The following is a 25,384-nucleotide window of genomic DNA, read 5'->3' as shown; positions in this document are numbered from 1 at the left end:
TGAGACTTCTTTTGAAAAAAATAAAATAAAAAATTTATTGTAAATAACCCTAACCATATAAATATATAAATACAAAAATATATATATATATATAAAAAAAAAAAACACACACTATATATATATATATATACACAAAAAAAAACACACATACACACATACACACATATAAAATTCTCTTTGCTATGTTGTATGCTTGTCAGTAGAGCTGATCTAAAATGTCAGCCAAACAGTTAAAAAAAAAAAAAAAAAAAAAAAAAAAAATACCTTGCAGTTTCATCTTGTCATCACAGGTCAACCCTGTTAAATTTCTGAAATCCTACAAAATTGTTCTGTGAAAGGCACATTTTATAGATTGGGCCATTCACTAGAGACATTTTTGGGAACTTTCCGCTTGAAAAATAACATTTTAAAAAGTTTTTGTAAAAAAAAAACCTTTTTTTCCATGACTGTTGAAATAAACCGTAACTCCGCACTTGCATTTTCCCTTTATTTGCACATATTAGACAACCAATCTTACATCTTGATATATGATTTTAAACCAATGCACAGTATGTAAAATTCACTCTGTGTCAAAACATGCCATAAAGATTCTGAAATAAATTAAACGGCACATCAGCCCAATTTTAGTATCTACAGACTGGGCATCGTTGCCATGTTTACAAATCTATATACATGAGATATAACAAAACAGCCAACAAAGTGCACGATAACCGTGTGAAATGAAAGACTCAAAGAGGAAATTTAATACTAACAAGTGCTCCTATACTTGATGTTAAAGTCTCGCACAAATGAACTGAACTTTAAATACTGTGATAAAAATAAGTTGGCTTCCGTTCCACGAGTGAAATAAATAAACAGTGAATATCAAACTCACCAGCAGGTCCAGCAGAGGCACATGGGATAGAAATGAGGTTCTGTGACGAAGGTCACACTGCACACAGACTGATTTACAGTCAAAGCCGTTACACGAGTGAAACAGTATTTGTCGTTTGCGTCAATATAGTGTGATGCCATCATGACCACTGCGGCTCGTGAATCTAGACAGTAAACATTGGGTAACTGTGGGACTTGAAAGTGCAGTTTCGGAAACATACATACGACCCTTTTGAAGCCCTGAAATAGTGGTTGCATCATGCAAACTGGTGACCAGTCAGCTGATGTAACTGGGTTAATAATTCATCAGAGCGCTTTTAAAGGTAGCCGGTGTTTCCATGCTATTTAACATGTTTTCTTGGCATCCATTCCAGTAAAAACATCTGCTGACCTCCACATTTACTGAAGCCGAAAACAGTGAACATGTAAATCCTGGCTGAGGGGACCTTCCGATTTACCTCAGATCCCACAAACACACACATTCATCTGCATTAAGCATACAGTGACGTTCACCTCAAAAGAAAATCCCTTTAACATCTTTTGACTTGTGCGACACTAAAACACTCACACAGAAGCTGTGGTCTGACTCAGACCTTTGTCGTTTTGCTGGCTTTAGGTGAGACCTCGTGAGAACAGAGGTCGACTGAAGCACACGCTCACAGGAACGGACCCCTTACGCCTGACATGTATCTGTCAGACACGCTGGAGGCACGTCATCTCAGTCTCTCTCTCACACACACACACTCTCACACATTCTTTCGAGTGTCCTCTCTGTTTCCAAATCGTGTCCGAGCTTGTGTGGAGGTCGCTGGGCAAGTCTCTCACACGCTGAGAGGGAGCATGCCGGGAGGAGACACGGTCTGTGCGGAAGCCATGGTCGTCAGAGGATCCAGGCCATTCATATTCCTGTGAAGAACAGAAGTGAGCAATGCATCAATAAACTGAATTATGTAAGTATTATAAATCTTCAGTAAACGGGTTGGGTGATATGATTTAATATTTTAAACCATGTCAGTGATGCACATCAGCAAACGTTTGGGCCTGGTGAGCAGACAGAATAGAAAGCTAAGCACTTACGTCTTGTCAAAATACGTAGTGTGGAGCGAATGAGAGAATTTGGTTGCATTGCTGTTGATGAGGTTTCCATTTCCTGTTGTGTAATTTTTCCTTGCTGCCTGGTCCTTGGCAAAGTTCCTACAGGCAGCTAGTTTAGACTCAAGAGCCTGCACAAAAAAAGACATCCCAGGGTTTTTCATTAATATGTGCATCTAATTTTCGTTTGAGTCCATTCTGATAAGTAGCTCTTTCTAAGTGTTAAAGTGAAACGCATGTAGGGCCAGTTTCACAATTAAAGCATTCAGGAATTTACCCCAACTTTCCGCAGTAGATCACCAACAATGTTAAGGGCTGAGATCCGTGCAGACGGTGTGAGGGGGGAGTTTCCACAGCCATTGGTCAACGCTTTGGAGAAACCAAACAAAAACAAACAGAGGTAAAATAGATGTAACTGCTGGCATTCAGACTGTTAAGAGTGTGACTGAAAAATATGAATTTCAATGGCTAATGAGGTTATGATAATTAGTGAACAAGATCCCCAGTCAAATGTCAATATACAATACATGCACAAAATGCTGATACATAATGCATACAATTCTCAAAATTGCTGAAATTTAATGAATATTTAATTCATACCATTTAAATAAGATTTTAAATTTTAAGAAACTAAGAGAAAACTGAAAAATGTTAATTTTACATTATCCATTAACAAGGCTGTTGTTATTGATCAATAATAATAAACGCAAAAGACCAAATACAGCACCAACCTTTGGAAGCAATGAAAGGATGCTCCATGTTCTTCCCCACAGGTGTGGCTGGGAGGGACAGGGAGGCCTGCACTGCTGAGTCCGTCTTATCAATATCTAGGGTGGGAGAGCTGGGGGCCGACATCCTGGAAACATCTGAAGTCCTCTCTCGAACTGCCAGCTCTTGCCTCAAATCTACAAGAACATGCATATTTAGCACCGATAAACCTGCACAAACGGTTTTGTGTTCAGTTCTTAAACTCGATAGCATCTGCAGTATATTTTTTTAGCAAAGTAAGTTTTAGCAAAAAAAGCTGTTTTTAAATAAAGAGTTATTTGAAGCTTAATGATGGTGACGTTAAAGTCATGTGACCATGGTGTAGTTTAATTAATATAATAGCCTACACTGAGCTTTTTACTTCTGCCGTTTTTTTAAAGCTTCAAAATTCTTAAAATGTGTGTTGTTTTTTTTCCTGAAGATTGTGACTCTTTTCAAAATGTGTAAGAATCACAAGCTTTTGTTGGTCACAGAGGATATTTTTTACAATAATCCAAAAGCTAATGACAAAAAAAAAGAGAACCAGGTCAAGAGAACCAGGGGGTGATGCAAACTTCTGGGTTGGCGCACAAAAATGCTTGACTCCATTATAAGTGCATTAACATACACACATACCCCAACTTGTAGGGTTTCTTATCAATTATGTATCTTTGCACATCACCTTTTTTGTGCTAACGTATTGTCCAAAAGCATTACATGACATGTTTCTGCCTCATTCGATAAGCCGTTTCACACGGATACATGTTATAATAGTGAAGAAAATCATGTCAAACTGAGGGAATGTCAGCTAACATTCATTTAATAGCAATGCTGTGAAATGAAGTATGGCCTGTCGTAAAGTTTACCTCTTGCTTCATCTTTAAGCCTCTGCACTGAGACCAGCAGAGACTCCTTCTCGTCCAGTTCGCTCTCCAGGAAGGCGTTCCGCTCTATCGCCTGGTTTAGCCTCTGTTCAAAGTCCTCCAGAGATGTGATGGTGGCCCTGTACAATCCAGGTTGTCATTTTAAACATGCTGACCTAAATGTATCTTTAGCATGACACTTGCAGCGTGTATTTTAGTCTGCATTTGTTGGAAATTGATAACATGTCGGCTAGTCTGAAAAAATAGTCTAGCAATCCAGGAACTCAGGGCCAAGTTAGTTTAGAATGAAAAAGCGATCTTATCGTGTACCTCTTAGCTCTCTCCAGGTCGTCATTGGCCTGCTCCAGCTCCCTGACATATTTGTGCAGCTGCTCCTTGATGCCGCGCGTTTGGACCAAGTCGTCCTCCAACATGGAGATCTGCTTATAGCTCTGCGCGTACTGCTGCTCCAGTTTGTCCTGCAGTCAGGGACACAGGAGAGACACAGTCTGAGTCACCATCAGAAACAACCTCAACTTTCTGCCAATGGCAGGTGAGAAAAAAAACTAAGGATTCCACACTCCTATTCAGAAAGGACTATTTTTCCTTCTGTGTTCCTGTACCAAACATATACAAATTTAAGAGTCAAAACCATAACATCCAGACATGCCCAGCTTATAACTACAGAGAGCTCAATCCTATCCAAATTAAAGTCATTCTGGATCTTTGAAAACAGATTTTTTTTCTTAAGGGGGGAGGGAAAAAAAGCAATTTTTACTTGCATTTGACTTCGTTTTTGGTTGAAGTGTCCCTTTAAAGAGGAACAGGAAAAGGAGGAACACTGGTGCACATGGCAACCCTCCCGACTTCTCTTGTAGGTAACCTACTTTTTCCACCTCATTTCTTTTATTCTAAATAAACGCATTGTTTTGAGCCATGGCAAAATAATGGGTGTCCCATATTCTCCAAAACGAATGCATGGTCAGTGGGCGAAGGCTACTAGTCTTAGTGAACATGCTTAATGAACATGCTTTCTGGGACAGCAACAAGATCAAATTTAATTTGTGAAAGGAGACCTTGCACCGATATAAGCAAGCACTATAAATCTCAGCATCTGTGCCGGGTCTACCTGAACCCAAGCCATTAAGAAGATATTTCTGTAAGGGTCTTAGAGGAACAACAGTGCTATATGTGAACTTTTCTGCTGAGCCATTAGCCTTCTATTTTCTTCCTCTTCATCCTGACATCCAATTACAGCACACTTGGGATTAACAGACCCTCGACAGCTCTCACACTGGGCAGTGCTGCATCACAGAACAGCACAATGTTCTTGACCAAGCACGATAGGAAATTGGTGCATTGCTGATGCTTTACAATTAAATCAGCCGATTAAAGGTGTGTGGAGGTACCCCTACCATTAGGTGCTTTCATACCCATAGAGAAGCTGAACTGTATACTTTTGTATATTTGTTTATTTCCACTTACTCCATACTCTTCGTGCTCTCAAACACATCAGGTGACTAGTACCTAAAAGATGACTTCTGTTATGACTGGCTAGCCCTAAGTAAATTATAATTCTCTAAATATGTTATAATTCTCATGCTTTGTGACAGCAAACATTAATATCAACAAAAACTAAAAGTAACCATAAATAAAATAAAATAACTTTTAGTTTAGGTCATAAATATATCAATTGCTTAACAAGGCAATGTAAATACACTACCTTTTAGTTTAGGTCAGAAAGATCTCATTTGCTTAACAAGGCTGCATTTATTTGATCAAAAACAGTCAAAACAGTAATTATGTGAAATATTAGAATTTAAAATGATCGTTTCTTACATATTTTTTAGAATGTATTATTTAAAAAAAAAATATATATTTATATATTATTTATTCTTGTGATGCAAAACATTTTTGGGGAAACAGCAATACATTTTCATCAGGATTCTTTTTTTATTGATTAAAAAAGGATCAAAAGAATGGCATTTATTTGAAATAGAAATCTTTTGTAACATTGCAAATGTCTTTCTGGTCACTTTTTAATCAACTGAATGCATCCTTGCTGAATAAAAGTATTGATTTAATTTTTTTTTTTTTTGACTTTTGAAAGGTTTTTATGTGAAGTAAAAATGATTCCAAACAGACTTCATTTTAATTTTTTTTTATATTGGAATAAAATATGACTTGGACGTACTTGACAGTCAGAGATTTACCTCTATATGCTGATTTCTGAATTTCCATAAATGGTCTGTGTGGACAGAGGACGGAGATTTTGGTGTCATTTGAAAAGAGCAAAGACATTTCAGATCTTGTCTTACCTTGAGTGTGTCCACTTCGCTCTTCAGCCTCTGGTTCTCTGACTGCAGATCTCGGATGCGGTGTTCAGCCTGACCCAGCTGAGCCTCCAGCTCGGCCTCCAGCTCTCGACTGCCCTCCTGGAACTCCTGCAGCTCCTCCTGAGCGTCATGATAACTGCAGATACACAAACATATCAAAAAATACCCATCACCAGCCATCTGGAGCAGTGGCGGCACATTCATCACATTAACTATGCAATGCAAATTGACACCCAGACTGCAACAAAAGAGCTGACATGCTCTAAGCATGTAGGCCTTGACAGCTGGTGCTATAGCAGATAATGAATTACAGTCACTCAGGGCTGTGGCTATTCAGAGCGGAGCCACTCTGGAGGTCCTCCTAAGACCAATTTAAAACAGTACACACGTTACCTAATCATGTCCAACAATAACAACACAGCACAATTCAGCATTTCCTGAATATCAGGAACATCTCATGGGCAGAAATGATGCAGTTTTGAAAAAGATCTTCTTAATGCATCTGCACAGCCAAATGTGCACTTTGACCCCTTGAAAGTCAGGGGTCACAGGCAGGCCTGAGATGAATAGTGAGGTCTGGCAGCAGGAAATGAGCTCAACAGACTGAATGCATGGTCTTGGTTGTTTTTAGACAGCGTTTCCGAAGCTCTTTTAGACAGGACATATCCCTTTAACCCTAGTCACTTCCCCCAGCCTCATGCTATCATGTGCAGAGGGAACCTTAAATCTGTCGCCTCATCCCTCCTTCCCTCAAATACCAGACATGTGCGGGCCTGCCTTCTCAGCACAAACCATTAAAACACTCACTCGACAACAGGAAGCTGCTCAAAAGCACATTTTCAGTCCTTTATGAAATTGGGATTATTATACAGTACCATACAAATGTCTGGGGTCAGTAAGATTTTTGTTTTAAAGAAATTAATATTTTTAATCAGGAAGGATGCACTAAATTGATCAAAAGTGACAGTAAAGACATTTATATTGATACAAAGATGGCTACATTACAAATAAATGATATCAAATTATAATCAATTCATAAGGATCGTGTGGCATTGAAGACACCATTAATCAAACAAATGCACCCATAAAAAACACAATAAAACTACAAAAAAAAAAATCAAATATACTAAATTACTTTTGATCAAATAAATGCATCCATAGTGAACACAAGAAACCTTTCAAAATCTTAGAGACTCAAAAAGCATCTATGTCTTTACCTTTTCTGAAATAAATGTGAGTGGTTGCTTACGTCTTTGAGACTTGATGTTCTGTCAAGTGAGTTAAAGTGGCTTTAAAAAGCCCACTCATTTGTGTGACTATTTCCAGGAAAGCATGTTTTGCTCCTTCCTCAGCAGGAAATTCCTGGGATTGAGACCTTCCTGTGCTCCACCAAAGCTCTGGGGCGGTAAAACCACAGCTCAGGAGGAGCATGTGCACGTGCTGAAACTGTGTAGGAGTTCAGACAGAGACCACCAGCAGACACACGGTCAGCATCAGTGCCAGCACCAACTGTGAGCTCTGTTTTAGATCAGAGACAGTCTCGGGCCACTTTTGGTCACTGAAGAACAGAGGAGGTTATGCAGGCAATTCACGTACTAGCGTTTTGGGCCTTGAAACTACAAAACAAAAATGGATTTCCTAACAACACCACTGTTCTTGAGAATGAGAAAGATCACATAATATTTCACTGATCACATTAACCAACTGAAACTTTAAAAAGACATCAAGCCAACCTACAATGTGACCAGGAGCACAATATAATGCTTCAAGCATGGCATATTTTAATAAATGAGACTGCGAGACACCAAACATAACAGCTGGAGCTATGGAGCACCTTCACAGGTTAACAGAGGATCTCTTTTGTCAAGGGCAGTGAAAGGCTCGCTGTGTGTTGTGGCATTTTCTCAGTTTTTGCATGATAAGAAGTGCTGCAGTCATATTTACAGCCCTTGTGATTGTAGGTATGAACACAGAAACAATCATTATTGTTGAACAATGAATATAAACGGTTGACTCCCCATGGCTTTCATGTGAAGATAAACAGCGCACGGTTGTAAAAAGCTCAGCTGGTTGCTATATTTAGTAATTAATGACTTCAGCCTACCTCTTCTTGTATTTCAGAGACAAGCACTTCCAGTAATCGATTTCCTCGTCTTTCGAGGAGAATTTCGGCATCATCTCTGTGTCCATGGTGGAGACCTGTGGAAGCAGATGGGAATTAGAGCAGTCCTGAGAGACACAAAGTTTTGCCCCGGTACGGCCCCACAAACAGACCACAGGTTGAGGGCCCATGGTGTGTGTCCTCATTTGACACACGTCCAATTACAATTTGTTCGCCTGGCTCTCTACCAAGCTCACATGACTGACTTGGTGCTTTACAGGCTCACAGTTTTACAGGTTGCAGCCTTTCGGTTTCGTTTTTGTATTGTGCTTTTCACAACACACATGGTTTCAGAGCAGCTTTACAGAAAATCATGATGTTAATGTTTATAGTTCTCCCAAAAAGTAATATTCTGTCATCATTTACTCAGAGTCAGCCTCATGTAGTTCCAAACCTGTATGACTTATTCATCTTCGAAACACAACTGAAGATATTTTTAACAAACCCTCAGGGATTTCCGTCCCTCTACTTGAAAGCCTGTTCCACCAAAACTCAAACTTTTTAAAAAGTTTATGAAGATATTGTAAAAGTAATCCATGTGAATTGAGCGGTTTAATCTAAGTCTTCAGAAAAGACACAATCGCTTTACATGATGGACAGCTTTAATTTAAACCACGTCTCTTCAAAAGACTTGGATTAAACTCCTGGATTCATATGGATTACATTTGAAGCTTCAATGTTTTTATTGATTGGATTTTTTCTGGTAGGACAGAAATCTCTCATGTTGCATTAACAATGTCTTTTATGTTTGTGTTCTCAAGATGAATGAGAGTCTAATAGGTTTGCTTATTGGATTTTGTTAATTTTCTCAACCTCACATCAATCATTTTATGGTAAACTCGTGGATATCCAGTGCAAGATCTCCTTTTGTGTTCCACGGAAGAACGAACATATTTGGAATAACATGGAAGTAAGTAAAGGACAACAGTTTCAGTTTACAGAGATTAAAAGCCTTTTAGAGATGAAACGTGAAGCCATTTAATCACAAAAGGACAGAGCAGTCCTTCAATACATAGAAGCTTGCTCAAAATAAGATTAATGGCCACAGATACTGTCCTTTTAAAACCATTAAGCACACCTGGATGTGAGTTATAGACTTTATTAACATTCTTCATCCTTGCCTTGTTTTAGGACATCATTTGTTTGAACAGCAGAACAGAAATCCAGTGTTTTTCTGAAAATGTCATCCAATTAATTCCTATCATAGGTCTAATTGTATGCAAATGCTCATAAGATCTGACATGATGAAGATCTCTAAAACGAAGTCATCAGTTTCATTCAGCACAAGGCCTCTATCAGCGACCCAACCAGCAGCAGACAAACCTGTTCAGCTTCTAAAACAGTCAGAAATATTCCATGCATCTCCGCAATACTCCAGATTCTTTTACGGATTCTCAGGAGTGTTGTGACCCCGTGATTCCCGCTCTAAATGACTATGAGGGATTTCCAAACCGAATGACCCATTTAAATAGAAAATTAAACTAAACACCTATCGCACCCTCATTATTGTCAGTTTGCTTGTCGTATTTCCATATTTATGTCAGGTCTGAAAATCTGAATTAAGATTTCACTAAACAAAACTAAAAACAATAATAAACTACATTAAAAATCACACATGAATTCAATGTCACAATATTAAACTTTCTTTTAGGTCAGGTCTGTATGCTTAAAGTACTATTGTTTAATTGAGAATAAGTTTAATACACAAGTACAAAGACAAATAATTAAAAAGAGCAAAAGATAAATTAAACACGTTTTGAGTGATGTCAGGTACTATTCTTTAAAGACCCAACAAATTAAGCCATTTATTGGCAGGCACAATATTAAAGAATAGATTAGGCAGAAAATTAAAAATACTGATTTAAAAAAATAACGAAAATGACTATAGATCGCACTCTTTATTTTAAAGAAACAACATATGCTAAAGAACCACACAAAATCACAGGTGTGCATAATAATAAAGTCATCAAAACACAAAAACAGCAGTGGTTTTCTACTCTGGAGCAGAAAGGGGCTCCAGTGGGATTTGCACTTCAATTGTGGTCATTTATAATGTCTTAAGCCACCATGCAGAGTTCCTCGCCCCTCCCAAACTGACTCCTGACGGTGAGGCCATCTGTCCGGCCACAGAGCGCCTGTCCCGCACCACAGGACAGTGGGATGGTTCCTGTCTAACGCAATGCTTTCCGCAACCTACACTCTTCGCCAGTAACTACGCACAGTCAGAGGTTCAGAGGACAGAACAGATTTTTGTTTCCAAGGATGAGATTATTTCCAAAAACCACAATTTCAGCACACACCGTCCTGCTGAGTAATACACTATAAACATGTGTCATACCCGAGATCTGTGCTACCATTAAGTCATCTGACCTGCTTTCAAGGAACATATTTACAGTCAGCTTCATACATGCAAGTGTCTAATGTAACATCCTTGTGTTTATTTATAAAATATTTAGGAATGACAAGAAAGAAATGGCATCAGATGACAAATGTCACAAAATGTAAACACAACGGTTGTCAAACATTAAAGGTACAACTTATCTCTGTATAAATGTTCAAAACATAACAAATGTGATATTTGTTTCTCATTAAGGTTATAGCGCTAGATAAGCGACAACAGATTAAAGAACCTAATCACATAACGTAAGCAAAAAAAAAACTATTGTGTTCACGTAATTAAAATAAATATTTACTTAGAGATGACGTACATGACGTAAGACCAATGACGTCAGATGACCACACCAGAAGACGGCTAGCGGTCTTCATTCAATTCAAAAACAATCACGAGGATGAAATGTAATACCTAACATTAGCAAAACAAGCACGGTTCACTAAAGGGGAGAATCTTGATTCGTTGAGAATCGAATACAAGCGGCGCTGAATCTTTCAGGTTGACGTTTCTGCCGGCAGGCCAGCGGATGTGAACAGCTTTTATACATGAAAGTCAATATCGAGTGTGTATCTTTTAAATAACTGCCATCGAAACACATTCAACGGCGGTTTAAATAGCGATATACATCGGTCGAGCAAAGACGTTACGTCAGAAGAAACCGGCACATGAAAAAAAATCAGGTTTCGGCAACTGTTGGTCTTCACTGGCCAAAACATGACAGCATAAGATAAGTCTGGTTAAATTATAAAGCCTCGCATTTCCCGTCGAACACGGCGTGTATAATTATCACTGATTAAATCATAAATGTCTACCTTATCATGTCCTACTCTTGAAGTCGGCGAACAAGCTCGGTGTCTCCTCTGCGCTCGAGCGTCGGCTGATAGAAATGCCAACGCGACTCCACTGATTTCCCTCTTCAGCTTCCGGTAAGATGACGACACCGCGTCATTGCGTCCTTTTAGCGTCAGTGAAACGCATGCGAAGCACATTCTTATTTATGACGCATAGAGTCTGAAACGGACACGATATGCGGATATTGGTGTGTAATAAAACGGGGAATAATCCGTGATTCTTGTTTCATTTTGACAACTGACCAAATCTCCTCTGCAGAAATCACGCCACGAGATGGCGCGTTAGGTCTCCAGTGTAGATGTACAATGGAATATGAATCTATTATATGTAGATTTTATTTAAATCGTTTTCTGTTATATATTACAGCATTTGGAACTATTAAGTGTTCTTATAAATTGTATTTTTTAAATTTAAAATATACATATTATGTTTAGTTAATTTTATTTACTTTTCATTTCCCCCATTCAGTTTAGTTCAAATTTCTTTGTGTGACTATTATTGTTTTCGTTTTTTTTTTTTGTGCATTTATGATACTTTTTTCATTTCTCTCTCTTATTATTATTATTATATTATTGAAAATATTTAATACATTTTTTTTTCATTTTTCCTCTATAAATATTTCCATATAAAAATAAAGAAAGTAGGCTATTGCATCGAAAATATTTCATAAAATAAAGAAAGTAGGCTATTGTGATTTCTATGATTTAAACCCCCCCCCCCCCCCCCCCCCCCCATTTCTCTATAAATATCAACATATAATGTCCATATAATAATAATAATGAATTCATATTATTGTTGTAATAATAAATATTCAATACATAACTTGAATTGTTATTTAAAAGAAAATCTATAAATTATAGAATATAATAGTACTAGTAGTATTATAGCAGGCTATTTGTAAATGTTATAGGCTTATATGTTACATGAAACACACACACACACACACACACACACAAAACAAACAACACTAATAATAGCCTACTTGAAAACTGCACAACTGCACTGTTTACATTGAACTGATTCTAGTTTATCTTCTTCTTTCTAGTTAACAGCCGATCTGGTTTTTCAACATTTCTGGCGTGGCTGCGGCTGTGTCGTCATGGCGCCAGCGTGTTATCTCACGGGAGTATCAGTTACCTGCGCCAGTATGCGCGTTCCCGCGAGCTGCTCGCAGTCCAGCATCTCAGAGCCAGTCGAGGGGCTCCAGGTGGAGCTATTTAAAACCGGAGAGACATGGATGAGGAGGCTCAGGACAGCGAGTGTCCGGTGTGTTACGAGAGTCTTTCGGACAGCGCCAGGGCGCTCAGCTGCGGCCATCACTTCTGTCATGACTGCTTAGTACGAACTCTGGTGAACACCAGCCTGAACGGATCCATTAAACGGGATACTATCATCTGCCCCGTCTGCAGACACCTGACATTCATCACAAAGCCCCACGGATTCACCGTTTCAGCGGCTGAAGCCAAAAGGATTGGAAAGACACTGGAGGTACCATCTAAACCCACTCCTGTATTCCCTGTTGGGTCTCACACCGGAGGTCTTGGCTGTTTCTGCAGGTGTCTGAGGAGAATCTCATGTAGACTATGTAGACGAAGACTCATCTGTCCTAAAGACGCTTCAGAAGTCTTTATCATAAGTGAGTTGGGTCGGCCCATGACAGAGGGTGATGTTATTGACATTGGGACAACTTCAGAAATGCAGCAGGACTACAGCAGCAATGGACAGAGGCTTTGCACCATCTCCTGCTGCCTTCTGATCCTAATGATCACTTTCACCTTACTAGCACTGGTGGCTGCCACACTTCCATGGGTTTTGTTGGCTTGAAGTGTCCAGAACTACTTCTGTGTGGTACTTCATGTAAGATCAGTCGCATTAAGAGAAGTATATATCATTATTAATCAATACGTTCGCATGTGTCTTACTGAAACGAAAACTAAATGTGGTTTCACAAGTCACAATGAATGTTTTGTAAAGAACTGACTGTTATTGTGAGATCTTTTCCAAGGCTTGTTCTGGCATGTCTTGTGGATGTCTTGAGGGGAGGCATATGGAGGGGGTTACCTTACAAAACAGTCAAATATATAGTGTTACTTACTTTACAGATAACAAGTGTTTTGTTCTGGATCTGAATGCAAAAAGCTGTTACAGTAGGAAGATAGAGTTGATGTTAGGCCTGACACGCTTCCCTCATCGAGTTACTGTGAGGAGACTGGGTCATTTAAACGTGAAGAAGAAAAGATGAGCCGGTCATCTGGTTGTCACTTGATCTCGGAGAAACACGGTGGGATTCAGTTACAACTACCATGGACACAAGTTTGAGAAAGGAGGACGGGGAAGGGTGTGATGAGGCTTTACTTTGAGCTTTTCTCGATGGCTTGCATTGCCTGGAAGGAATGAAACACACCCTCACTTGTCCAGAAATTCTTGTCACACGGGTTAGCGAACTTCTTCGGCTAGTTCCAGCCCTGAAATGACTAATACCTCACATTCTGCGCAAGTTAAGTCATTACTTGATTGGAGGGTGTTTCTGTGACGTACCTGAACAGCAATGCTATGCACTTCAGAATCATATGTGCACGTGTTTGTACTAGTGTACTAGTTGCCATTAAATTACAGAAAACTATTTAAAGCTGATGCCTGAATGTTTCTAATACAACAGCTGAGTGATCAGAACTTGATCATTCTCTCCGAAAGTTTCCCTATGCAAGTTTTGCTACAGTTTGGAATTTCACTGGAATGACGCTAATGTGACCACACCTTACGAGTAGCATAGATCATTTGGTTTTGGAAGTATTGGATGAAAAATAAAAACCACATTTTGAGTTCATTATAAAAAATCAGACTTTTACGTATATACTCTTTTGCTGACATACAATATAATGCTATAAAATGAATGTGGATTATCAGCCTATAGTCAACATTACTTGTAAGTGTTTGAGTTTATATTGAGATAATCACCACACTTCAGTTTTTTAAACATCTAGCTTTTTGCTTTCTTCTAAAAACATAACTGATGATCAATATCCGATTTCAGGATGTAGACAGATGTAGACAGTAGTTCAAAGTGAACAACACACAAGAAAACCAAAGCACTTAGACCAGAAGTATTACAAATGTAGAGTTTAATATATATCTATGTATTTCTGACATTCTGATAAGGACTGCGGCAGGCTTCACCGTACAGACTGTTCTTTCACTGATATGCTAAGCTGAGGAGGGTGATTTACAGGCAGATCTGTACATTAGTTCAGTAAGCGGGGGTGAAGAGGGCTGTACATTGTTGGACAATGTGCACTGAATCACCTGTTTTCACACATCCCTGGTTCATAGTTGACTCCCTTATCTGGTAATGTTTTAATGAACACACGTGTGATTATCTAAAGGGAATAATTAAATGCATGCTCTGTCACTCCAACTTGCTGGCTTTCACAGGATGATGTAAATGGGAGACCTAAATGACCAAAAGTGTATTAAGAAAAAGTTGAGAAATCCTCAGTCCAGTTTGTCACTGTTATAACTGTTTAAAAACAGATTTGTGGCTTCTTTGTATCATTAGTTCTTTTTGAACATATCATTTCATGTTGAAAATATCAAATAAATTCTGAAATAAATGTATCAGATTCCGTATAAATTATATCTTTGTAATAGGTGCATTAGATGACTGTTTTATTTTACAAATCCTATTTTGAAAAGAGCATTTGTAGTATAATTGTACTATGATTTTCTTGATTCAAGCAAGTAATAAGAGAAATTTTGAAATTATATCTGTTTGACTCATTAGTAGGCCTGCATGTAGTCTGTGCCCGCAGGTACCTTTGCAGATTTCTGCCCTTTACATGTTGACTTGACATAAATTTTGAATTGTATGATAATGCTTACACAGTGTTCAATAATAATTTAACACAACTCCCATTTAAATTCTATACTGTTTTCCCACAATCAGTACATAAAATGCAATGAAAAGCATCACAATAACAGGTCCAAGCCAGGGCATTTCACTCCAAAATCGAAAGAAAAAATATGTAAAATAAAAACTTTGATGACTATTTAAAAAATAAAATAAAATCAGGATCAGTGAAGTACTACACATACTAGTACAAGCACGACTTAAATATATTATTTTTCACATTACAGAATTTTTTGATTGTATTAATGACATTTGGGAATGATATTGTGCTTAATCATCATGAAAATGATTTAAGAATTTAAGAATTCTTGCTCTGTAATTAAAGTATAATTTCTTAATTGTTTCTTCTGATGTTGGGGTGACACATGACCTGTGCAGATTCTGTGTGGGTCAAATCATCGTTAAAATTACGCATGTACAATTCATCAGGTTTACAAAATTCCATCATGGCTATTACATCCATTCGGTTTTGAACCACTTCTCGAACATTTAAATTACTGGATATAAATGCTAAACACAGTCACCTGTAAATAATGACATGAATCTGATAACCTTAATTTACAAATCACATTAAGATAACAAATACCTGTGCCTTTTCACCTTAGAAAAGTGTGATAACAGATGAGAATGAATGTACATACTGTATAAAGCCCTCCCACGTCTTCATTAACAATAACATAAGCATTCATTATGAGCGCTAACAGAGAGAGATGAGCAGAAGTGTCACGCTTATAAAGAAAATAAACCATGCGTCTATTGCAGCTGCTATAAGGTATCGAGGCCTTTACTCAAGTAGTGCACTTCGAAGTAAAGGCGAAATCACATTCAATCAGACACAACTGCCTCCTCACAGAACACCGCGGGAAACGGCACAGACAGAACCTCACGTACGCACGAAACTCGCCGTTAGCTTCAGGTTATAAATACTGAATGTGAGGGCACTTGCAATTATCATTGTGTAATCACTACAACTAGAACTCAGTCACCAATAATCATTAGACTATATTTCATCAAGAACACACACTGAGGCATATCACAGATTTCAGCAAAGAAAAGTCCTTTTGTCCCTGACGTACACTAATGCTTATTCAAAGAGAGAAAAACAAGCCATGGCTATCCACTGTTGAAGTAGAGTCCTTCGCATGAGAACGGAGGCGGTTTGTTGTGCCCATTCCTTCTACGGGACAAAAGTGAGCTAATGTTTATTTGACCTTAATAAAGTCCTGCGCTTTTTGTACAAGTTCAGACAAGAGAAATTGCAGCATCCAGTAGTCTCGGAGTGTTGTCTACCCATGAAACAAATGTGCCATCTCAGTGTGGCATCAGATAATGTGTCTGGGGAAAAGCAATGAGACTTTGAAGGACCTTTAGGGCCTGATATCTTTGAGATGACATTTCGAAAGCATCCCTGCCAAGTTATAAAATCTATATTTTTCCATTGATTTTCGGTGAGATATGCTATACAGTGGCCCTAAAAAGTATGTGGACACATCATGTTGATTGTTCATGTGACGAATGACATCAGTGAGGAAATAACCTCATACATGCACTAAAAATCACTGCGACAGCAGTTGACTAAAAGTAATTGAAAGAAATGGCTGGTTAGTTAGTTATCATTATTTTGCAGATTCCACACATTACAACTTTTTGGGGCCATTGTATTTTCATTTATATAATCTACCAGTTTCTATACAATACTAAGACTGACCCGATGTTATACAATTAGTGTAGTCTGTCGACGACTTCATATATTTTCTAATAATAATAAGTAGTTTGTGTCGTTTTTGATTTATGCTGTTGATTAAGGCTGTTATTGATGAGGTCGGTTTAGGGATAAAATCTCTCTTGGGAATAACTCTACCTAAACTTCTGCCACGTCTGCATTCATATTTCTACATCTAGTTCATGGCTTACAAAAGTGCAAAAAACTCACTTGCTATGTGAACCTGACAAAAAGTGTTCAGGGACAAAATAATACTTAGAACATTATTTTTCTATACAAGATAAATATGGCATGTCACATTTATGAATATATAATTCATATTTGCCTTTACATTTCTCCTCTCGTTGACACTTATCTACACATCTTTATATACAGTATTGGTATATACAGAAGGGATACTGTGGCACTGCATTCAAAGCACTTTGGAGGGCATATGAGTGCGGAAAGACAACAGAAAATGCAAAGCAGTGCATCAGGAAAGAACCAGTGGTTGATCTCAGTAGTGGCTGCCAAAAGTATTTTATGACACATTTGCAGAAAAGTGTTTGCAGTGACCTATTTTTTAGCACAAGCAATGCTTCTGTTTTGCAGGTACAGGGTGAGGATTTGAGATTTCCAGGGTTCCCACACCTTCTGACCAATGCATTTCCATTAATGGCTTTCCAGGATAATTCTCAAAAAGAAGAAATACTTCAGAACTGAAAAAATACAATAAAATAAACTACAGACTATAGAAAATTTCATTTTTTTTAGAGGGATTAAATTTTTTTCCATTGCACTATAAAAATTTCGTGATATTGTGGGAACCCTTGATTTCCTACCTTGCTTTCATGTCCTGCATTATATAGTATTGTCCCTTTAAGAAAATACACTTTAGTGCAGCAGTTGTCACTGTGTTTCTATTACTGCATTATGTGCCTTTCAGAAAGTTCTGATAATGTTCTGCCACATATCAAGCAAAACTCTCTTAACTTTCTGCTAAGCCCCGCCCCCTCAGTTTCTGTTGCTCACTCAGACAAACTTGACTGAATCCCCCTCAGGATTTCAGTTTACTGTTCTACATGTTCAGGACACATTATTCAATTCAGCACATGCGCTTCCCAACTTCTAAGATTCGGACAAGGGTGAAAAACTCTCTCTTTTGTGAGGCAACATTTATATTTAAGAATTTTGGCAGACACTTTTATCCAAAGCAAACTGTATTTAAGGTACACATTTACATTTAATCAGTTCTTGCTCTCCCTGGGAATCAAACCCATGACCTTGGTATTGCTAGCGCTGTGCTCTAGTGTTTGAGCTATAGGTAACAAGAGTATAATGTATTCTCTGATAGTTTTAAACGTATTTTTATGAAATTATTTAAACATACAGTCTGTCCATAGATCTACATTAGAAATGAGCACTTTTCTGACAATATAATGGGCGGCAACAGCTGCTAAGGCCGGATTGGTCAGTAGCGCTTTAAAGGCGGGACTTAGCGAAAGATCAACTGCATTGAATTGCTAAAGCAGTGATTAGGGTAGGTTAGAGAGATTGAGAAAGAAAGAAAAAGACCTCAGCATTGCAAAATTAGACTTAAACATGCTATATGCCACCAAGTCATCTATAAAAAGCATGGCATGGACCCTGTAACAAACAAAGACGGCCTACTCTCATACCATGAGGGTGCGTCTCAGTTCGAAGCCTCCAGCAAGACAAAGTGTAGGAGGTTCCTTTAGAGTCAGCAGACTGCTCCCTATGTGCATTGTATTGTAATTGCAGCTCTGATAAGGCAGAAATAAAAACATCCCAATCAAACAAAACCAACAACACGACAACAAAACGAAATTCATTCAGGAATCGTAACACAAAACCCCAGGTTCCTCCAGTGCCAATTTGAACGAGATCCAATTTTTTATTTTTTTTTAGTGGCACCTGTTGTGTGGTTGGCGTCTTATCTTATATGAGTCTCTCATGTAGTATCCGTGACTCTGGGTTTGGTCAAGGTGGGGTTCCAGTTGGGCCTCAGCAGGAGTGGATGGGTTCTATGTGAAGCTGGCATGCTGCTGGGTTGGCTCAGGGGTCATAGCGTGGTGCTTTGGCCCTCCTCCTCGGACACGGACTCCCCCTCCGGAGAGCTGACCGCAGCAAGGGAGCTCCGACATGGGACCACCCTGAATTCGTCCAACAGGCTGTCCAGATTGACGTTGATGGAGGGAATTTCCAAACTGAAGAAATCTGCTACAGGATCATGGGAAATGAGAGCGATGGCCACGAAAGTGAAGCAACGAGACAAGTTTACAGTACAGAGAGAAATGATGGAAATGGCGATGATGAGGATGTTGAAAACGACACAAAGAGAGAGAAAGCAAAAAGCAATTTCAGTTCCCAGACCACTGTTAGAGGCGACGTCAGCGAAGGGTGTTGAATGCGTGTTGCAGCAGGAGAGGGGCACATCAGACTGTTTCCTGGCATTCTGCACAAGGATTCTGTTACACTGAGCTACTGGGGAGGAAGATGAAATATCTGTTTCATTTGAAATAAAGCCTGTCCTGCAAAATCTCTGCTATGCTCATATGAAATATAAAGTTCTACATAAAGCTTTTTTGCAGTTTTTCAGAAAGTAACAACAATAGAATCAACAGTTCACCACAATCAGTGCTGGGGAATGTTACTTTAAAAAGTAACGCGTTACATGTACCATGCTCCTGAAAAAGTAGCTAATTCGATTACATTGCTACCTTTTATGGAAAGTAATGTGATACTGGCGTCAAGTAGCCAAGGCTCTCTGTCTCCTAGAATGGTGAATTCCTGCTTGGCTTGTAGATATTTGTAGGTAATTTTGCCGTGAAAAAGTATTTATCCCTGACATGATTTGCCCACCGCAACAAATATAGCATAACCGCATCAATGAATGTTTAAATGTGACACAAAGTGTTTGCATAAGTGTTTTAGACAGGAATAACAATTGCTGGTAACAATGCATTACACATGTATCTGTTTGTATCATGCTTGTTGCAGATTTTAAGGTGGCTTTTGTATGCAATTTATCCATAACAGAATTTAGAGCCTTCATTTAACAGTGTAAAGACACTTAACGTAAGTTACTTGTAATCTGAGATGTTTCCAATTTTCCAATCAGAAAATTAACAGAAAAGTAACATTACTTATTACTTTTGTGCTGTTACCATTACGTGTTACATTTGCACTGTTACCTATCACAGCGTAAATTTAAAAAGTAAAACATTACCCAGACCAAAAAACCAATCATTGTGACAAATCCTCATAACCAGTTTTAACCTATTGCGAAATATTTATTGAGGAAAATGATTGTGGTTTTAACAGAATCATAACAGAACCAGCTTTACTGATGAGATGCGCATTAATATCGTGTCAATATTTATCGTTAATCCCTAGTTATGTGTTACATGTTTGAAAAAGTACCGCAGAGTAAATGTAAAAATTAACACATTACTTTACTTGATATTCGATAAGAAATACTTGGCACATAACATTGTTACTTGTAACGCATGTTACTTGTAACATGTTACCCCCAACACTGACCACAATGAACAAAATACTCCACACATAGACAACAAGATGGGCGCAAATCGAAGATGTGGTAACATTAAGAATCTTGTCAGTGGACTATGTGGATTGGTGGACTGTATCTGATTGTGATGACCTCCCCTGTGTGAGAATGAGATGGACGCGGATGGACGACTGTGAGGGGCGGAGAGTTGTACTGTCATCTTGCGATGGACTCGACTGAAAGAGAGTTTGGTTGGGGTTTACCTGGGCCAACCTATGCAGTGGTGGGGATATCGGGAGGGGGAATGGTTCACGATGTGAGGTCAGGGCCGGAGGCATTGAGATGAACTTCGTAAGCGACGACATTGGCAAATGTGTGATGTTGCTTGGAAAAGTAAGGCCGTAAGCCATGCATAGACCAGTCTCACACCATGCACAGACTACACTGACAGAATGAAGAAGCCGAGGACAGCCCCGCGACTGGGAGAGAATGACAGAGCCGGAGAAGGAAGTGTTACGGTATGAGACAGAGAGCATGGCTGCAGTAAAGGCCCCAGATTCAGCCACAGCACCAGGCCAGACGGTGTGAGATGAGGCTATGGCACGGGCACAGCAGGTTCTGGCTTACCCTAAATATCCCCCTCACACTCAGCCCACACTCAGTCCCTGGCCTCACACAGCTGCAAGGTGCACAACGATGACAGGGGATAAAAGAGTCATACATCAATCAGTGCTCAGGAGAATGACTGACAGACACGCCTCACATGAGAGAACATACAATCAGTGCCATACAGCGGGCCATTAGAATGATACAAAGACCACAGAACCTTACTTTAGAGAAACAGTCTCACACTGAAGCTAAGAAGATAATAAGGCCTCATACTGAACTTTAAAGATGAAGTGTGTAATTCTTTGCATGTTAAAATGCTTCATTCTAGGTCAGTCTCATGTTGTAAAGCAGCAGTTTGTAAAGTATTGGATTGAGCTTATGACTTCTAATGTATCATATGAACAAATGCTGGCAAAACCTACTCCCAGCCAAAGTACTTCTAAAAACATCCACACTTGTACTCCTAAAAGTTGAAAGCAAAGCTACCCAACAATTTGAAGTTGACGATTTTCAGTAAGTGCTTGCCAATTTTTTCCGCGTGACCAGTTTAAACCCTCTGCAAAATCTATGTCTGGATATCTCTCACCTGGATTCCTATTGAAACGGCTGAATTTAAATGTTAAATGCAGACCTGCCAACCTGTATGCAGTTTGTGTAGTGGGTACTCATTTGACCTCAAAGTACACTGATACGATTTGACACTAAACTACGCAAAAACCTGATGATGCCTCTGTCTACGTGTTTATTGTCTTCAAGTTTCATCATTCAATGCATTTCTATCTTTTTATGCAGCTATAGAGATAGTTGGATGCTTTTATCCATATTATGGCCGGGCATACACTGTGCGATTTCAGTAAAGTTTTTGTTAAATACCAACTCTCACTGTACGAGTAAATTGCATGCGATGTTAAACCAAAGATCAGGATTTATTGCTCAGTCTATACGGTCCATTTGTTGAGATGCAACTTGACTGCTCACAATATACGTGCGAAATAGGCTGTTCACACTGTCAGATTTTTGGACTGACAACCACATTTTCTTTACAGGTGTGAGTCTCGAAACGTTCCATTCACACAGCGAAAATTTACAGCTGTGAGTTCAGTTACAGAATACAGTTGTCACACCCCTAAATAACCAAACTGTGTGTGAACGTAACTTTATTAAGGACTCAAATACAGGTCTGACAACTGTATTCTGCTGCAGTGTAAATGTGGCCATAAACACGTGGGACCCCCAAACCCGGAACGGTGTAGCATCCATCGCTTCTGTCCATATCACATGCCATGTTACCATGGTTTCATATCTGTTCTCAAGCAGGCACAGTGAGGGAAAAAGCACCAAAGTCCCTTTCAAGGAAAGTCTGTTCACTCAGCAGCCATATTTGCAACACCTCCAGGCAGCTCATCCAAGACCAAGTTCTATCTGCTGTAAATGAATGGGGGAATCCTGAAATTTCAAAAACTGTCCTATGAACTCACAAATAAATTACATAATTCAAATCAGCAACAAAATCTGAAATTAACTGCCCCATGAATGTTGTTTCTTATGCTCAAATACTGTTAAAAAAGCTTATTTTTCAGGCTAGACCAGCCAACGCACTTATGACTGAGCATGTGCATTGGCTGGTCTACCCTCAGGTTTCTATGGAAACCAGAGCTTCTAATGACTGCTGCAGTGATGCTCTAGCTGCGTCCCAAATGACGCACTATACACTATGCACTCATACACTAAGTACTTACACTTATGTACTCAACCATGTAGTGCATGAATTATATAAGGTTGTTTTGTCATTTATAATCGGAGTCTGATAGCCCCTCCCCCTTTGCTACATAATTAAAGCTGCTACAGTTAAGTGCATGAAGTGTCCAACATTCCACACTTCATTTTTACGGTTATTTAAGTGCATCATCCGGATATTTAAAGCGAATTTTCAGTGTGAATGCACTACTCGCACTATTTATACTAAAAAACGACACAGAATAGTGCATAAGTACGCGGTTTGGGACGCACCTAATGACTCTAATAAATATTCCGCCATATTGCATGTTGCAGTTTCTCCCAATCATAAGTATAGAAGTGAATCATCTTTGTATTTCTATAGTCTTTGTAAGCACTGAGTTTAGGGCAGTCGGTTCGTAGTTATGCTTCAGCTGTGCGATCACAAGGGGCGTTTTTTTTTTTCTGACATGTCAGAAATTCGTCCGACCATCCGAATGTTTACCCCTGTTGTCTGCACATCAAAAGACACACAACAAACACTCGCACAAGTCAGAATTCGGCACAAAATTGGACGAAAATCACACACTATATACCCGGCCTTAGGGATTTCCTGGAGCGCCATGAGTTCTATTCTGTGACGCATATGTGGATTTTCTGCACGAGGGCACCCTCTGGCTTCCAGTATAAATGAAACAGACATTACATGTGTTTATAGTGCTAAAAATGGCCAAGCCATAAAATTAATACTTCTCTTAAAAGAAATTTAAAGTAGACATATGGTAATCCATGTTTTTCCACAGTGTACAGAAGTTTACTGGAAATTTAATTAAAGTGCACTGGAGTTTTTTTTAAAGAGCATTCTAAATTACAAATCTAAAAAAAAAAAAAATACTCTGATGTGCCAAGCTGAAAACCGTGGTTAATGTATTGAACCTTGGGCTAACTGTATTGTTGCATCCCTACTTTTTACTCTGAAATACTGTATAACAGGAATAGCACAAAGGTGTGTGTGACTGAGTGCAGACCTTTTAACCTTTAGAATATATTTAATGTTAAATCTTAAATTTTGCACACTGTGCAATTACAGTTTTGACATTAGCCATCAAGGAGCTTCAGGTAATATTATAGCTATCAAAGAATATATGACTCCCCCGACCCCCATATCCGTCCCATCACACTGATAAAATTCCAAGGTAAGCAGGTCTGTAAATGTGACTGCGCCTGCAACCCTAAAAGTTGAAACTAAAGCTAATCAATCAAATTTGAGTTGATGATTTTCAGCAAGTTCTCGCAAGTTTTTTCCAAGTGATCAATTTGTGCTCTTTATGAAATCTGAATCCTTATAAAAAAACTGGATTTCGCCTGTGGAAATTCACTGAACCACATAGCACCTTCAGTCCCTGAAAGTTCAGTGTAAAGCTGGCCAATCTAATAGTCAACGATTTTCAGCAAGTGCTTGCCCATTTTTACCCTTTTATACAACCTAAAGAGTGTAAACTTACTGGCGCTTTTAAAACACTGCTTGCTTTGTTTGAGTGGTCCAACACATCCAACAACTTCTGGCTCAAGTAATAGCATGAAACTGGTGCAAAACTACCTGTCTGTGGTGGAGCAGAAGAGTCAGTGGAAACTCTGTATGGAAAGTCATTATATTTAGAATTCCACTGGTCGTGCAAAAATTACACACTTCATTTTGTAGTAAGATATATACAGTATGTCCCTGGGCTTAAAGTGAACTCCCTGTTTCCATTTTTTCTGAAAATTGTAGAGCTAAAATATAATCCTAGGGATTCAAAAATAATCATAGTATACATCTCAAAGGCAACTGAATCTATGGGCCCTCCATATTTAAGACCAACAAATGTCTTCACATTTCTTATGGGGATCTGGCTCCTTAAAGTCCACCGCCTGTGTAGGACGGAGAGACAGACAGTTTGAGAGAGGGACGCTGGACTCCCACTTGTGATGTTGCCACTGTGGCATGTTTACCTGTGGACATGCTCTCCCCGGGGGACAATCCGTCAAGTAGACCCTGCTCCAGGGGCTGGGGGTCCGTAGGGGGGACGGTTGGTTGCTGGGGAGGGGGTAGACTGGGTCTCTGCCTGGGCTTTGGGGTGGGTCGGGACTTTGTGAGCGTACCAGTCAGAGAGGGCGGCGAGGACAACGTATGGGGTCCCCCTAATGGGGTCTGGCCAGGGGAAGAGGTGGGCGCGTGTCCAGGGGGACAGCCCAAACTGTATGGGGAGGGGGTACTTGGGGGAGTGGGGGACAGGCTAACCGGAGACGGCTGACCTGTGGATTGGTCTGAGATCCCCCCCGACTGGCCGTAGGGAACCTTGGGTGGCACAGGGGCCAGTTTCTTAGAGGCTGTAAGAAGAGAAAGATAAGACAAAATCAAAAAACACTTTACTCTACGATCCTGTTTACACCTGGTATTAACATTAGTTTCGGGTGATCACATCACAGATAGAAAGTGCTAAGGTGAAAATTGGGTTCAATGCATCTTGGGAATTTCTTTACATTTAATGACTTTAATTTATACTAAAAATAAATGTTATAACATTTTCCTTACACCTTGAATGTATGCGAGTGTGCACAT

The 25,384-nt window shown here is 39.2% G+C and overlaps 3 protein-coding genes across 14 annotated transcripts in view; 1 reads left to right on the top strand and 2 right to left on the bottom strand.

Moving 5' to 3' along the window:
• Positions 1-473: 473 nt before the first annotated feature.
• Positions 474-11,407, bottom strand: ndel1b (nudE neurodevelopment protein 1-like 1b). Its single transcript, XM_019065840.2, has 9 exons — positions 11,277-11,407; positions 8,016-8,110; positions 5,894-6,047; positions 3,906-4,054; positions 3,579-3,715; positions 2,697-2,870; positions 2,243-2,334; positions 1,951-2,096; positions 474-1,779 (listed from the first exon to the last, which is right to left on the bottom strand). The coding sequence occupies exons 2-9, from the start codon at positions 8,099-8,101 to the stop codon at positions 1,695-1,697; spliced, it is 1,023 nt and encodes a 340-aa protein (XP_018921385.1). The 5' UTR covers positions 8,102-8,110; positions 11,277-11,407; the 3' UTR covers positions 474-1,694.
• LOC109048153 (RING finger protein 222) lies at positions 11,278-13,938 on the top strand. Its single transcript, XM_019065841.2, has 2 exons — positions 11,278-11,390; positions 12,362-13,938. Exon 2 carries the CDS (start codon positions 12,550-12,552, stop codon positions 13,138-13,140), a length of 591 nt encoding a protein of 196 aa, XP_018921386.1. The 5' UTR covers positions 11,278-11,390; positions 12,362-12,549; the 3' UTR covers positions 13,141-13,938.
• Positions 13,939-14,421: 483 nt separating this feature from the next.
• Positions 14,422-25,384, bottom strand: part of LOC109048154 (rho GTPase-activating protein 44-like) — a 50,016-nt gene continuing 39,053 nt past the window's right edge. For 3 of the 12 annotated variants that reach the window (XM_042719947.1, XM_042719927.1, XM_042720008.1), the window contains 2 exons: positions 24,775-25,152; positions 14,422-19,166 (listed from right to left, as the gene is read on the bottom strand). In XM_042719947.1, the coding sequence (XP_042575881.1) occupies positions 19,009-19,166; positions 24,775-25,152 (536 nt within the window). In that variant the 3' untranslated portion in view covers positions 14,422-19,008. Of the gene's footprint in view, positions 21,137-24,774; positions 25,153-25,384 lie in introns of all 12 variants that reach the window. The other 9 variants (XM_042719979.1, XM_042720012.1, XM_042719965.1 and 6 more) reach the window with 8 other exon arrangements.

This window comes from Cyprinus carpio, chromosome A3 (assembly GCF_018340385.1).
Source record: "Cyprinus carpio isolate SPL01 chromosome A3, ASM1834038v1, whole genome shotgun sequence".
In the NCBI taxonomy this organism is placed as follows: domain Eukaryota; kingdom Metazoa; phylum Chordata; class Actinopteri; order Cypriniformes; family Cyprinidae; genus Cyprinus; species Cyprinus carpio.
This window is presented reverse-complemented; position numbering and strand designations above follow the sequence as displayed.